This window comes from Umbelopsis ramanniana (genome assembly GCF_025399195.1).
Source record: "Umbelopsis ramanniana AG unplaced genomic scaffold K450scaffold_1, whole genome shotgun sequence".
Lineage (NCBI taxonomy): Eukaryota > Fungi > Mucoromycota > Umbelopsidomycetes > Umbelopsidales > Umbelopsidaceae > Umbelopsis > Umbelopsis ramanniana.
In genome coordinates, this window is record NW_026252087.1 from 44,491 (window position 1) to 57,200 (window position 12,710).

General features: G+C 43.5%; 7 protein-coding genes across 7 annotated transcripts; 3 read left to right on the forward strand and 4 right to left on the reverse strand.

The window, feature by feature from the left end:
• On the forward strand, positions 1-1,432 carry K450DRAFT_168160 (uncharacterized protein; the record flags this gene model as incomplete). Its single annotated transcript, XM_051584070.1, has 6 exons — positions 1-206; positions 283-304; positions 372-464; positions 536-606; positions 744-1,071; positions 1,136-1,432. 6 exons carry the CDS (start codon positions 1-3, stop codon positions 1,430-1,432), a joined length of 1,017 nt encoding a protein of 338 aa, XP_051449458.1.
• A 2,370-nt stretch (positions 1,433-3,802) lies between these two features.
• K450DRAFT_216506 (uncharacterized protein) lies at positions 3,803-4,768 on the reverse strand. Its single transcript, XM_051584866.1, has 4 exons — positions 4,669-4,768; positions 4,327-4,601; positions 4,148-4,262; positions 3,803-4,081 (listed from the first exon to the last, which is right to left on the reverse strand). The coding sequence occupies exons 1-4, from the start codon at positions 4,727-4,729 to the stop codon at positions 3,915-3,917; spliced, it is 618 nt and encodes a 205-aa protein (XP_051449459.1). The 5' UTR covers positions 4,730-4,768; the 3' UTR covers positions 3,803-3,914.
• On the reverse strand, positions 4,666-5,250 carry K450DRAFT_216510 (uncharacterized protein). Its single transcript, XM_051584867.1, has one exon. The coding sequence runs from the start codon at positions 5,083-5,085 to the stop codon at positions 4,747-4,749; it is 339 nt and encodes a 112-aa protein (XP_051449460.1). The 5' UTR covers positions 5,086-5,250; the 3' UTR covers positions 4,666-4,746.
• A 9-nt stretch (positions 5,251-5,259) lies between these two features.
• Positions 5,260-7,033, reverse strand: K450DRAFT_216512 (uncharacterized protein). The gene is made up of 5 exons (XM_051584868.1): positions 6,940-7,033; positions 6,768-6,860; positions 6,606-6,689; positions 5,594-6,532; positions 5,260-5,520 (listed from the first exon to the last, which is right to left on the reverse strand). The coding sequence occupies exons 1-5, from the start codon at positions 6,970-6,972 to the stop codon at positions 5,401-5,403; spliced, it is 1,269 nt and encodes a 422-aa protein (XP_051449461.1). The 5' UTR covers positions 6,973-7,033; the 3' UTR covers positions 5,260-5,400.
• A 99-nt stretch (positions 7,034-7,132) lies between these two features.
• On the forward strand, positions 7,133-8,073 carry K450DRAFT_216516 (uncharacterized protein). The gene is made up of 3 exons (XM_051584869.1): positions 7,133-7,341; positions 7,403-7,503; positions 7,573-8,073. The coding sequence occupies exons 1-3, from the start codon at positions 7,161-7,163 to the stop codon at positions 7,606-7,608; spliced, it is 318 nt and encodes a 105-aa protein (XP_051449462.1). The 5' UTR covers positions 7,133-7,160; the 3' UTR covers positions 7,609-8,073.
• Position 8,074: 1 nt separating this feature from the next.
• On the reverse strand, positions 8,075-11,377 carry K450DRAFT_216519 (uncharacterized protein). Its single transcript, XM_051584870.1, has 5 exons — positions 10,801-11,377; positions 10,028-10,728; positions 8,960-9,952; positions 8,612-8,863; positions 8,075-8,551 (listed from the first exon to the last, which is right to left on the reverse strand). Exons 1-5 carry the CDS (start codon positions 11,288-11,290, stop codon positions 8,519-8,521), a joined length of 2,469 nt encoding a protein of 822 aa, XP_051449463.1. The 5' UTR covers positions 11,291-11,377; the 3' UTR covers positions 8,075-8,518.
• An 80-nt stretch (positions 11,378-11,457) lies between these two features.
• On the forward strand, positions 11,458-12,230 carry K450DRAFT_216522 (uncharacterized protein). The gene has a single exon (XM_051584871.1). The coding sequence runs from the start codon at positions 11,652-11,654 to the stop codon at positions 12,132-12,134; it is 483 nt and encodes a 160-aa protein (XP_051449464.1). The 5' UTR covers positions 11,458-11,651; the 3' UTR covers positions 12,135-12,230.
• Positions 12,231-12,710: the final 480 nt, after the last annotated feature.

Below are 12,710 nucleotides of genomic sequence, written 5' to 3' on the forward strand. Positions count from 1 at the left end.
ATGTTCGCTGCCACTCGTGTCCTCTCTTCCGTCGCTGCTAAGCGTACCTTCGCCACCTCTGCCGCCAACCTCTCCAAGGTTGCCGTTCTCGGTGCTGCCGGTGGTATTGGCCAGCCTCTCTCCCTTCTTCTTAAGAACAACACCAGAGTTACTGACCTCTCCTTGTACGATATTGTCAACTCCCCCGGTGTCGCTGCTGATTTGAGGTGAGTTTACGGAACTGAAGATGAGTATTACGTAGTTACTGTTATTGACGTGCAAATGGATGCTTGCTTTCAAAAGCCACATCAACACCAACTCCAAGGTAGAGTATGCGGACCGTGTTTAGCGTCGTATGTCAGCACTTTTGCTTATAGACTTCTTTCCTTTAGGTTGCTGGTTTCGGACCTGAGAACGATGGTCTCAAGAAGGCTCTTGAGGGCTCTGAGATCGTTGTCATCCCCGCTGGTGTCCCCAGAAAGCCCGTAAGTGATCTTTTTGCACCGTGTTTAGATGGAGAGAGACAGGCTTTCTCATTCATATTCGTTTTCTTAAGGGTATGACCCGTGACGATCTTTTCAACACCAACGCTGGTATTGTCCGCGACCTTGCTGAGGCCTGCGCCAAGTAAGTAATCGAGTAGTGGGGACAAATACATAAGGTTTCCTTTGCGGACACGCCTTTATCATGATTTGATTAGATGAGTTTTTTTTGGGCTTTCTATAGATTTTGACCCTAACCCACAACTTTTCTTTACTCCACAGGCACTGCCCCAAGGCCAACTTCCTCATCATCTCCAACCCCGTCAACTCCACTGTCCCTATCTTCGCTGAGGTCCTCAAGAAGCACGGTGTCTATGACCCCAAGCGTCTTTTCGGTGTCACCACCCTTGATGTTGTCCGTGCTTCCCGCTTCGTCTCTGAAGTTAAGGGTAAGGACCCCAAGGATGTCAATGTCACTGTCATCGGTGGTCACTCCGGTGTCACCATTGTTCCCCTTCTTTCCCAGACTGGTGAGAAGTTCTCCCAGGAGGAGCTTGATGCTCTTACCAACCGTATCCAATTCGGTGGTGACGAAGTCGTCAAGGCCAAGGTAATGAATGTGGGATGAAAGCTGGAACCCCTACCGCCCATATTAACCCTGACGTAATTTGTAGAACGGTACTGGTTCTGCCACCCTTTCCATGGCTTTCGCTGGTGCTCGCTTCGCCGACAGCCTTCTCCAGGCTAAGCAAGGCAAGAAGGGTATTGTTGAGCCCACCTTCGTTGAGTCTCCTATCTACGCTGACCAAGGTATTGAGTTCTTCGCCACCAACGTTGAGCTTGGTCCCGAAGGTGTTGAGAAGATCCTTCCCGTCGGTGAGACCTCCGAGTATGAGAAGGACCTCATCACCAAGTGCATTGCTGACTTGAAGAAGAACATCGAGAAGGGAAAGAGCTTCGTCAAGGCTTAAATCGATGTCGTTGATATCAAATCCTTTTAAAAAAACTATTACCTTTTTCATTCAAACCCTACAAAAACCTTGAACATAGTAAAATAAAGCGCTGTGCATGTCACACTAGACTCTGTCACTTACCTACTTCTGTTCTGCACTGATATTCTGACATCACAGTTCGATAAACAGGTGTGATCCGGTTATCCAGAGATATAAATCTTTGCATGAACTATTATGCTAGTTTTGGTTGCCACTCTCCGCTACTTTGTCCATTAATTGTAGTGGTAGACTCTCGACTTCGAGCCATGGAAGAGATTAGAGAACATATTGAAAGCGAGATTGAAGCGCTTCAAGAATCGCACGAACAAATTAAACGTCAGCTTGAACATAATAAGAAAGAAAGGCTACGAAAATGCCGTGAAGCTGGCATCTTGGACCACTGGCGACGACTACAAAAGGATAGAGCCACACTTCAGCGAACTAGAAATAACATCTGGATGAGGAATAACACTGCAAAAATGTCGGTAGACTCAAGCAATCAAGCCGTGGATAGATATACATCCAAGTGCCAATCAAACTCATACGACGATGACAGTAAACCCTATGACTATGCACATCGATTGCACCAAGACGAAGAAACTGACCATTCGCCACAACAAGAAGCAAATACAACAGAACATACGTATACCTTAGGGCAAGATTTCCATAATGACTATTCACAACACTTTGTGGATACGAATGAACGACCACAGAATTTCATTCGAAATACAAGCCTTGTTGACCGCTTCAGCGAGTGAAGTGTCTCCAATTATTTGTTTTAATCCATTTTCCTTCTTCCTGATGTCTTTTTTCCCTTTTGTCTTCTCTTTTTTTTTTAATTACACCATTTTATTTCACCTTCGTATTTTATTTTTTTTTCATGATTATCTTCACTATTGAATGTTAACCTTTTATTTTGCATTTTCCTGTTAGGTATCCCAAACTACAAGAGCTAATTTGCGCAAAGGAAGAGATAGTGAAAGCAACAACAAGTCTTCCATGGGCACTTCAAGTGAATTTAAGAAAGTACAAACTTCAGAATTTAATGTGTAAATTTGATGTGATTGTGATAGACCCGCCTTGGGAAGAGTATGTTTATTACATTTTCTATCGACTGTCATCTATAATTTCTAACATGGAGACGGAATCTAGATACTGTCGCCGTTCTTCTGTCACTGCGTTTTCTGCACGCGATGTGTGGTCTTACAACGATGTTGCTAACCTTGATATTGAGGCTGTCGCTGCTAATCCTTCATTTATATGGATATGGTGTGGAAATTCGCAAAATGTCAGTCGCGGCAGACAACTGCTGATGAAGTGGGGATACCGCCGCTGTGAAGACCTGATATGGGTTAAAACAAATAAGCATATGAAGGTAGGGTGCTTACTGTGAGTGATTAGGTCTTCATTTTTATTTTTACTGAAAGCTTTATAACGTTAGGGGAGCCGTAATGTGAATGACGGTGAAGTTCTTCAACATACCAAAGAGCACTGTCTAATGGGAATAAAAGGTACTGTTCGACGCAGTACAGATGGACATTTCATTCATTGCAATATTGATACGGACGTCATTGTATCTGAAGAGGCGCCATATAACAGTAAGTACCAGCTTTGTGTCGGCAAAGAATTTACGATTTTTTTTTTGTAAAGAAAATAAATGCCAAAGTTCATTGTTTGAATAACGGGTATAACTTAGGTACAAGAAAGCCAGAAGAGCTTTATCACATTGTGGAGCATTTTTGCCTTGGCACTAGACGACTAGAACTTTTTGGAGAGGTATACAACTAGTTTTTTTTTTGTTTCATTATTATTCTATAATCTGTCTGACAAGATAAATGTTACAGGATCATAATCTACGACCTGGCTGGGTAACGTTGGGGTGCGACCTCTCTTATAGCAACTTCACACCCAAGGCATATTTGCAGCAACTAGCGATGAACGGTCGACTCTTACAGACTACTCCAAGTGAGTAAACCGCAGCGTTTGGTCATAACGGCGGCTTTTCATATAAGATATAAACAAAACTAACACGTTTTGTCACAGGAATTGAAGAATTGCGGCCAAAATCTCCTCCTCCCCGAGATGCACAAAGAAAGCCAGTTGTCCAAAATACCATGTATCCCATCATGCCGCCTATGGAGCGTCCTCCACCACCTATGTTGTACCCTTTTCCTATGCCGGTCCCAATACCACCTCCAACAATGATTCCGCCACATCTAATGCTTCCACCATGGTAAAAAGACAAACATCACGTATAAAAGTTTGATAATGACAAACACTTGGATCGTATAAAGTAAAAAAGTATAATATCACAGAAGCAATTTTTTATTGTAAAGTTTTCATTATTTTTTCCTGCCACAAAAGGTACAATTAAAAGAAGTTGTATATACAAAGTGCTGTATGTAGCCCCAAAAGAAAAATAGCCTGAGAGAATATTGGGTCGACTCGAACACAGGGTGGCCTAATTGTCTTTCTTAATACTCATGCCAGCAATGGATGGGCCAGTCTGGCTTTTAGCTAGATTGACAGCTTGTAGTCTTGATTGATGGTTAGGCGGGACAACAGGTTTTCTCAACGACCGAACTTCATCTGAAGCAAATCCAGGAATACGAATATTCCAGTTGCGTTCTAATGACAAAACAAGCATTACTAACTTTCTATCCCATCTTGTTTCACCGATTTCCTTGAACTTACCCAAATGCAATTGCAGATCCTTCACCTCCAGCGTATCTGACTTTCTGTGCTTAGCAAGTCGGCAAGCAAATGTGGTCACGGATTCAATGAATTCATCCGCAATTTCCAGCAAAACCTATGAACCAAGATTCGCATTAGATGAGATACTAGATTCTCCATATCCCTGAACAATTACTTACATCCTCTACTTCCGGCTCTAATCGTTCACTAGGATCGATCTGACCCACAAGTTCTTGTATTTTCCTCTTTCCCAACAATTGATTGCTATCAACCTCAAAGGTAGTCTTTGGAATGGCGGCTGGTGCAGAAGTGACTACCCCAGTAGGCGTAGAAGTGGATTCACCGCTTTGCGAGACTGTATGGCCAAGAGTAAAGGGGTATAGTTGAGCTTTCGCACTGACTGGGGTTGTAGGGACAGACTTGTTTTGTTCTGTAGCAACATTGGCTGCTGTAGCTGTTTAAACAGAAATGAGATATGGAAAGTAACAATTGGACAGAGGGCACAGACCAGGGATGCTTACCATTCGGGATTGCAACTTTAGCACGTTGTTGACTTGCAGCTGTAAGTTTAGTGTTAATCATTGACTGAGCCAAGCAAGTTACGACATAATCAAACACGGGAACATACAAGCCATAGCAGCCGCTTGAGCTTGGTGTAACTGTTGCGCATACTGCTGTTGTTGCTGCAAGTTAATGGCTTGCCCGCCTCCTGGTCGCATTTGAGCTGCAAATGAAGCCGAAATGTTGTTCAGCAAGGTTTGGAACATGGTGATCTTTTCTTGATAGTCCTTCTCCTGTGCTTGCAATCGTTCTCTCTCTTCTGCAGTCAGAGTTGTTTTTTGAAGTTCAGTGCGCAAATTACCGAGATAGTTGGTATAGATTTCCAACGCTCGTTGGTATTGTTGGATCGATGGTGCTTGCTGTGGTGGTTGCGACATGATGAATCAGCGTGTTGAAATTGAATATAATTAAAATAAATAGATCTCTCAGAGCAGCAGAACCGATGTGCTTTTAATAGAAAGGAGAGGAGGGTACTTGACAAGCCTTCCCGATCAACGATCACTTGGTGACAAAAACGCGCCTGGCAAGAGGTTCTCCAGTTCAGTCGGAGAGCAGCGTCATCAAAAAAAAGAATTTTTATTTAAAAAATACAGTGCTTGAAAAATGGCAAATGTGTAGAGGGGAAATGCGGTTTAAAGTGCAAAGTAATAAAGCAAAAAGTGAGTGTATTCAAACAACGTTTGGGAGGGGAATTATTTCTTCTTGTTGTTCATGCCTTCTGCGCTCCTTTTGCTAGCTTTGGCCTTTTTGCTGGCGTGCATGGGCTTCTTGCCTTTGCCTTCAAATCCTGGTCGTGCTTTAGGTGCTTTAGGCTATTAAACAAGTTGTATCCATCAGTAAATATATTTCTTACAGTCATCATGATCTCTCTGTATGAAATTTTACCTTCTTGCCCATTCTCTTGTCTTTCTTGGCATCCACCTTCTTTTGGATATTGGCGTTTCTCTTCTTGATCTTGTCGGATTCATCCTTCTTAACCTTCTCCTTACGTTCGTTCCATGCCTTGGAACTCTTAAGCTTGACGTGTTCTTCACGTCTTATCGTCTTCTTCAACAACTTGACGTCATCCTTAACCTTTTCACCAGAAGCAAGAGACAATGCCTTTCTCCAAGTCTCCTTCTCTTCCAACTGTCCAGCCTTCTCCTTATCTTCTTTTCGAAGTTTTTCAAGCTTTTGCTGCTTAGCTTCAACAGCCTTGAGCTGTGTTTTGGCATCACTTGGGCCCTTCTTCTTCTTGTGCTCAGCACCGGTTTCGATTCTACCAAAGAAGAGATCCCCATCATCCTTAATGGAGCTGGCAGAGTATTTCTCGACCTTGCCCTTGTTGACGGGCGCTGATTCCTGGATAATTTCTTCGTTAACAGCACCCTTGCTTCTCTTCTCCTTCTGAGCTTGCAAGCTCTTCTTTCTATCTTGCTTGCGCTTCATTCGGCTTTGCAATATGGAATCTCTGCTCTTGGGGTTAGCAGCGTCGCTATTTGGTGCATTTCGGTTCTTGCGCAAATCGGCGATGCGCTTGTGGAGACGTTCCTTAAGTTCAGAGATGTCGGTCTTGACCATTGGAGTAATATTTGCAGAATCAGATGTGTCCATTTTATCTTGTTCATCTTCGTCCTCCTCCTCATCATCTTCTTCATCGTCGGAGGCAATGCCGTTACTCAAACCGGCAAAATTGGCTTCAATCATTTCATCATCTTCAGCATCATCGTTGCTTTCGCTATCTTCATCGTCTACTACGGCAGCTTGCGGTTTCTTTTCTGCCTCCTTGCGTTCAGCAGCTTCCTGTTGTAATTCAGCAACGGTTTTATGGCTCTCTGGATCAAGCTGAGGGGAACGAGGTTTAATATGGCAAGACAAATATCCCATGAAATTTTTCAAAGTGGCCTTGGATCATTACCTTGGCCTTCTTTGCCTTCTTTGATGCTTCTTTCACAGCCTGCTTTGGGGCTTGTTTTCGCTTGTTCTTCATAAACTTTGATGGCTAGCAACGATGTCAAGACGATCAGGGTTCCGACACATAAAGCTATTAGACACCATTAAACTGTTCGGTAAAGCATACCTTGTCATCATCGGTGTGGTCTGTGATATAATACTTTGCAGGTATGAGTTTGAGAAGAGTATCGAACGTCTGCGCATGTGATTCAAGACGTTTCTATTTTTCCAGGACAATCAGAAAATGCAAGGTTAATAATGCATTTTGAAAGTTTTACGACAAATGTGGTTGAGCATACTTGAACGGCTTCTAACGAGTAATCTTGAGGCATCGTATAGATTCTGTTTGGAGTACGACGACAAAGTTCTATGATCGCAGCCGATGGTTCTTCGTTTGGAAAACGAAAAAAAAAAAAGGTTGCAGCAAAAAAAGTGTGTTCACGTGACAAGGACTGTCTTTTGAATCGGGGAGGCCCAGTCGCTGCTTTTGCTGCTTCCCAAGCTGAACCGACAGTAGATCATGGCAGACACAAGCAAGCCCAAGGAAGAAAAGAAGAGCTGGCACACTCTTTCATTCCAAGAGCAGCAGCAAAGACAGCTTCAAAAACTATTTGAACGTGTAGATAAACCCATTGTACTTCCCGAACCAAAGAAAGAGAAGAGTTTAAAACCACCACCGGATGTAGTCCGCAATGTTCAAGGTAAGGACCGCACCGCATCCACTTCTTCAAAATGGATATATACTGACGTCAAAATATTCAGGTTCTAGTGCTGGTGCTGGAAGTGGAGAATTTCATGTTTACCGAGCGTTGCGACGAAAGGAATATACGCGATTAAAGGATATGGACGAACAGGAAGCCAAGGTTAGTAACAATAAAATCTTTACAGCCGTTGCGAGCATGATGTGTTAACGCAAGTACTTTAGGAAAAAGAGAAGCAAGAATATGCCGAGAAATTGGCACGAATGAAAGCAGAGGATGAGGAACGCATAGCAAAGAACCGCGCAAAGCGAAGGAGAAAGAACAAGGACGTCAAGCCCGAGAAGAAAGCCAAGACTGAAGCTGAGCACAAGACAGAAGAGAAGCAGGAGACCAAGGATGAATAGAAACGAAAAGCGGCAGTGTCAGCCAAGCTGATTTCTTTCTCTGTCATATGTGGACCAAGTACTCTCTGTCATCAACCACCTAGAGCTCATCACCCCTCATTCTTGTAGATTTAGATGCAAAAGGCTCGTTCTTTAATACGGCTTTGAGTCATATATCCTGTCTCTTTTTTTTTTTTTTATTAAATGGTATGAGGCACAGTAATAAAGGATGTCGATGTTAGACAACATGCCCTGACATGCTAATACACAAACAATCTTCAAATCCCAAACGATGACTTCTTTTCCCCTTATGCGATGAGATATCTTTTAAATACCCACCACGCCCTCTGCACACAAGCCAACTTATATATCAAGCTGGTTTATTGTATTGTCTAAGAATCCAATATGAGCCCACAAAAAAGGGTACCATGGGAAGTCGGCAAATCATACTTTACATAGCAGCAATGAAGACATAAAACGAATAGCAGAGTAAGCACAGTGAGAATCAAATATAACAAGACCGATGAAGTTATTAGAAAGAAAGGAAAAAAAATTGAATGCCAATTACTCAGTCAATGACCATAAGGAGGGGTGTATAAAGTGCGGTTGTAGTTGCATACTGAAGATAACGCTTGTGTGTATTTGTTTTACTTTTTTTTCTGCGTTTCCTCTCATTTTTCCTGTGTGTTTGCTTTTCTGTTGCTTCTGCCATTAGGATGTTTGCAAAAAGAAATTTGATTCGGGTATAGCTGAAGAGTGGATGTCAAAGCGTGGCTCCGATATATAATTTTTTTTTAGTTGGTAGCAACGGCATGTTGCTTGTCCAGCTTGTCCATCCAGTTATCGGGTATGAAAGGTATGACCATTCGCTCTCTGTCAAGATGTACCTTATCCTCACTGGCGGTGTCTTCAACGTTTTCCTCCGCCTTCTTTGCACTGTCTGAATCTTTGACGTCCGTTCCATTGTGCTTGCCGAATTTTCCCCAACCGTTCATATAAATCATATTTGCGGTAGTGGGGACCGAGAATGGGAGCATGAACTTGGAGTCTCTTGTTTCGACTGTTTCCTTTTCATCATCATCATTGTCACTTTCATTGGCAAGGCTCATTGAATGACGTCCATCTGGCCCTTCAGTCGCCTGTTGATGGTTGGCAAAAAATGTGTTGTTAGGATACTCTGTCGTGGGAGACCCAACACCAGTAGGCGTGGGTGGAGATGAAGTATGGAAGCCTACACTTGACATGATAGAGCCAACAAAGCTGGATGAGCTTTCTCGTTTGGAGTTAGACCTCTGGAGGGAAACGCTGCTGGTCCTGGATAATCCGGGTGCAACGGGTTTGTTGCGTACACTTTCAACTGACTTTCGAGCTTGGCGCGCTTTTTTGTACCGCTCGGTGTCATCAGCAATTTGCATAGCGTACTTTTCAATTTCCTCTGGAACGCGAGGTTCGTTCACTTCGTAACGATAGTTTACAACACAGCGCTTGACTTGAAGTGCATTAAGAACGTCAAACTTCTTGATGGTGTTAATGAACGACATCAAGTCGGTCAATTGAGATAGACATTGGAGGAGTTGAAGTAGCTGGACCAAAGGATTGAAATATGTATTAAGGCTGGAAGGAAGTTGATTATGTCGTACCCAGTCTTCAATGAGGGAAATATTCATGCGAATTTGCAGAGCTTTCGACCGGCACAAAAGCTTTTTGTTCTTGAGAATGCGATTGAACATTTCACATGATGTGTAATGGAAAAATTGAGCAATAGCTTGTATGATAATGGTAAGATGCACTTCGTACGATTGCAAGCCCCGCAGAGTGGAGGTGAGTAACGTCGTGATAGCCTTGGGGGATAAGTTTCTGCCAGTATCGCTGGCATGTTTTCCACTGGAGGCAGCTTGAAGTATGGAAGACGTTCTTTTGAGCCCATCAGCACCCCCGGATGGTTTGCGGGACGATCGCTTGAAGAAGCGTTGCCAGTCATCTGCAAAGTTGACCTCTTCCATACCAGGGATTTGATCATGTTCTAGTAGGGCTGGTTCTAAGATTTTTTCAATTCGCCTCTCGGTATCGGTGATGATGCTTTGGTAGGTCTCTGAGATCAATTCGGATAGTTTGAGTTGATCTTCAGCTGTCACCACAACCAGGCCAGTGTCTTTCTTCAAATAATACAGTAATTGAGTAAAATTAGTGATCCAGAAAGCTAAAATGTGAGTGTTCCTGACGTTGGCCTAAATCAAAATTGTTGTCGAAACAGATTAGCATCTGCCCTAATTAAGATGTACATAAATTGAATGGTATGTTACCTTCACAACTTTGCTCATGCGACTTAAAGCTCCATCCATGACTTCGCGCAGAAGTTCATCACTTGAGAAATAATGAGCAAAGCGTGCGCTGAGGAACAGGACATTGGCTGGGACACAGAGTTCTTGGCGGGATTTCAGCGGGAGTTGGATGTTGGTGATTATGGTATCCAGGATATATTCAAGGTCGTCAGAGGAGAAAACAAACATCTGATCTGGTAAACACTTGTCCCATTCAAATTCGGTGCACATGTTGATTGGACCGTTTGGATCGTCATCGTCATCATCTTCATTAATGTTGTCCAATGATAGATCGTTGACATCATACGACAAGTCGCCAATATCGAAATCGCCCATGTTCAATGCAGATTCCATAAGCTTCAAGTGTCGGTCGGCCTCCTCGGCCATAAAGCTATCGAACCCCTCAACAGTGGATTGGTAGTAAAAGTCGTTATCAGCATGGGACGATGAGGATGATGAGCTACCGCCAGTTCTGGCGAAACCAAAGCTAGAAGTACTTGAGATAGAATCACGCGGGTTGGTAGCGAGAATTTCCGCGATCTTCTGATTGTCAGTATGGACAAAGTCAAAGACGGTTCGACCCTTGGCAGACTTTGTCGATGCGGAAGCACCGTGTTCCAGCAAAGCCTTGACGAGAGTGTTATGATTGTTGTTGGTTGCCCACATCAGAGCTGACCAGCCAACTACATAAGAATGAGGGTATTAATAAACTGTTATGTATTGGGGGGTTTTGTCGTACAAGCAATTAAACTTACATTTATCCTGGGTATCTACCTTGGCCCCAGCATCGAGCAAGGCCAACGCAACGTCTACTTTGCCAAAGCATGCTGAATAGATCAAGGGAGTGGTACCATCTTCATCCCTAGCGTCAATATCAATGAAGGGCCTGACTTCCTTGGCTGCAAGCATCTCCTTGATTTTCTCGACATCACCATTGGAGGCTGCTCGCGTGAAGATACGAGTGATCTTTGTGTGCTTTTCCTCGTCGGTCAGGTCTTGCTTATTGAGGATGAGGGTTTCGTTTATGAATTCATCAGCTTCTAATGCAGGTGTAGAGTGCGCACTGGATGCTGGGGTGGTGGGCGCATCAGAGAGTGAGCCTGATGTTAGATTGGTGCCGAGCATGGCTGATATTTGCTGATAACTTTCGGCCATCTTTTGCGAGACCTCATCATAAGACATATTCTCATATTGCTTATGAACATCCTTGCTCTCTCCATCGGTGGCTGAAGGACTAACGGCCATGATGCAACCCAATTCGAGAATTTAGTGGAGGTGGGTAGAGGAGTTGGATTGAGAGAGAGAGAGAGAGAGAGAGAGAGAGAAGGGGAGATGACTGAGATGTCGCACGGAGAAATTACAATTTATGGGGTACCTAAATGAATTTTTGGCCCATCACCATGAAAGCAGAGTCAACTATATGAGTCCTCCTCCTTCTTATGAACAGCTCTGTCGTTCTATCGCTTGAAGGGGTCCTGTTCCCTAGTCTTGGCATGCCCAATTTCATTGCCTTCATTTATTGGCCCATGTAACACAGGGCTTCTTGTTCCTATACACTTCAGGTTTCCTTTCTACCATTCGTTAAATTCAAACCAGCTGTCTTTCCATGACGGCTTCAGTGGCTCCATTCACCATGGACTTCATTCATCCTCCAATTCCCGGCCAAGTACATCAGTACTATGGTTCTATCCACAACACACAGTTACTTCTTCCGGCCATTACGGACCATACCAGCCCTAAGGTTTCGCCGAAGCCAAAACCTAAGCCAAAGCGCGAATCAACATCCCTATATACTGCTGCTTCCAATGGCAATTTACAAAAGTTGAAGGAGCTGTTAAACGAGAACAACAATGTCAACCAGGATCAACCCATTACAGGTTTGACTTTGCTGCACTTTGCTGCATCACGCGGTCACTTGGAAGTAACGCGATCCCTATGCGAAGAGTATGGGGCTTTGACTGATATTGAGGATAGAGAAGGAGAGGTAAATAAGGGCTTTGATTTTGTGAATAATAGGCGAAATCTATCGCGTTACATATATTTCATACAGGATCAGTCATTTCTCATTTTTCTTTTCTTTTTTGCATAGACGGCCTTGCTGAAAGCTGCATATAATGGTCATTTTACAGTGGTCCAATACCTGGTTCAAGACCATCATGTTAATATTCATCACAAGGATAAAGACGGCTGGACGGCTCTGCATAATGCATGCTCGCGCGGACATTCCAAAATTGTGCGCTTTCTAGTTGAACGCGGTGCTCGTATTGATGTCCGAAGCAAGATGGGTCACACTCCTCTGAGTAAGTATCGTATGTGTGCATAAGTCATCAGTCGCTATCTTCTCATACCTAACGTGGATTGTAATAGTCAATGCCGCATCCAAGGGTTATATGTCAATCGTAGAATATTTGGTGGACGAAGCACACGCAAATCCTCTTATCAAGAATTCCTTTGGAGAGGCCGCATATGATGTCAGTGCTGCTGCTGGTGAATCCTATATATGTGAGATGCTTGAAAAAGCGGAAAAACAATGGTGGAATCGCAGCCCTGAACAAGGTAAGCAAACATTCTGGGATCCTGCAGTTCTTAGCTCGTGTAATTGAAACAGCTGGTACCCCCTTAGGTTTCGACATCAGCATCTACACCAAAGGAAAACAATACGATC

Excerpts from the sequence above, each read along its gene's own strand:
- K450DRAFT_216506 (XM_051584866.1), bottom strand. The coding sequence starts at position 4,729 with ATGATTAACACTAAACTTACAGCTGCAAGTCAACAACGTGCTAAAGTT. Across the intron at positions 4,263-4,326 it reads TAGAGCCGGAAGTAGAGGAT|GTTTTGCTGGAAATTGCGGA; the intron begins GTAAGTAATTGT and ends CTTGGTTCATAG. Across the intron at positions 4,082-4,147 it reads GGATCTGCAATTGCATTTGG|AACGCAACTGGAATATTCGT; the intron begins GTAAGTTCAAGG and ends TTTTGTCATTAG.
- K450DRAFT_216510 (XM_051584867.1), bottom strand. The coding sequence starts at position 5,085 with ATGTCGCAACCACCACAGCAAGCACCATCGATCCAACAATACCAACGA.
- K450DRAFT_216512 (XM_051584868.1), bottom strand. The coding sequence starts at position 6,972 with ATGCCTCAAGATTACTCGTTAGAAGCCGTTCAA. Across the intron at positions 6,533-6,605 it reads AGAAGGCAAAGAAGGCCAAG|CTTGATCCAGAGAGCCATAA; the intron begins GTAATGATCCAA and ends CGTTCCCCTCAG. Across the intron at positions 5,521-5,593 it reads ACAAGAGAATGGGCAAGAAG|CCTAAAGCACCTAAAGCACG; the intron begins GTAAAATTTCAT and ends CTTGTTTAATAG.
- K450DRAFT_216516 (XM_051584869.1), top strand. The coding sequence starts at position 7,161 with ATGGCAGACACAAGCAAGCCCAAGGAAGAAAAGAAGAGCTGGCACACT. Across the intron at positions 7,342-7,402 it reads TGTAGTCCGCAATGTTCAAG|GTTCTAGTGCTGGTGCTGGA; the intron begins GTAAGGACCGCA and ends CAAAATATTCAG. Across the intron at positions 7,504-7,572 it reads TGGACGAACAGGAAGCCAAG|AGAAGCAAGAATATGCCGAG; the intron begins GTTAGTAACAAT and ends TTTAGGAAAAAG.
- K450DRAFT_216519 (XM_051584870.1), bottom strand. The coding sequence starts at position 11,290 with ATGGCCGTTAGTCCTTCAGCCACCGATGGAGAGAGCAAGGATGTTCAT. Across the intron at positions 10,729-10,800 it reads GGTAGATACCCAGGATAAAT|TTGGCTGGTCAGCTCTGATG; the intron begins GTAAGTTTAATT and ends ATTCTTATGTAG. Across the intron at positions 8,864-8,959 it reads TTGGCTCTATCATGTCAAGT|GCGACTGAAGGGCCAGATGG; the intron begins GTAGGCTTCCAT and ends AACCATCAACAG.
- K450DRAFT_216522 (XM_051584871.1), top strand. The coding sequence starts at position 11,652 with ATGACGGCTTCAGTGGCTCCATTCACCATGGACTTCATTCATCCTCCA.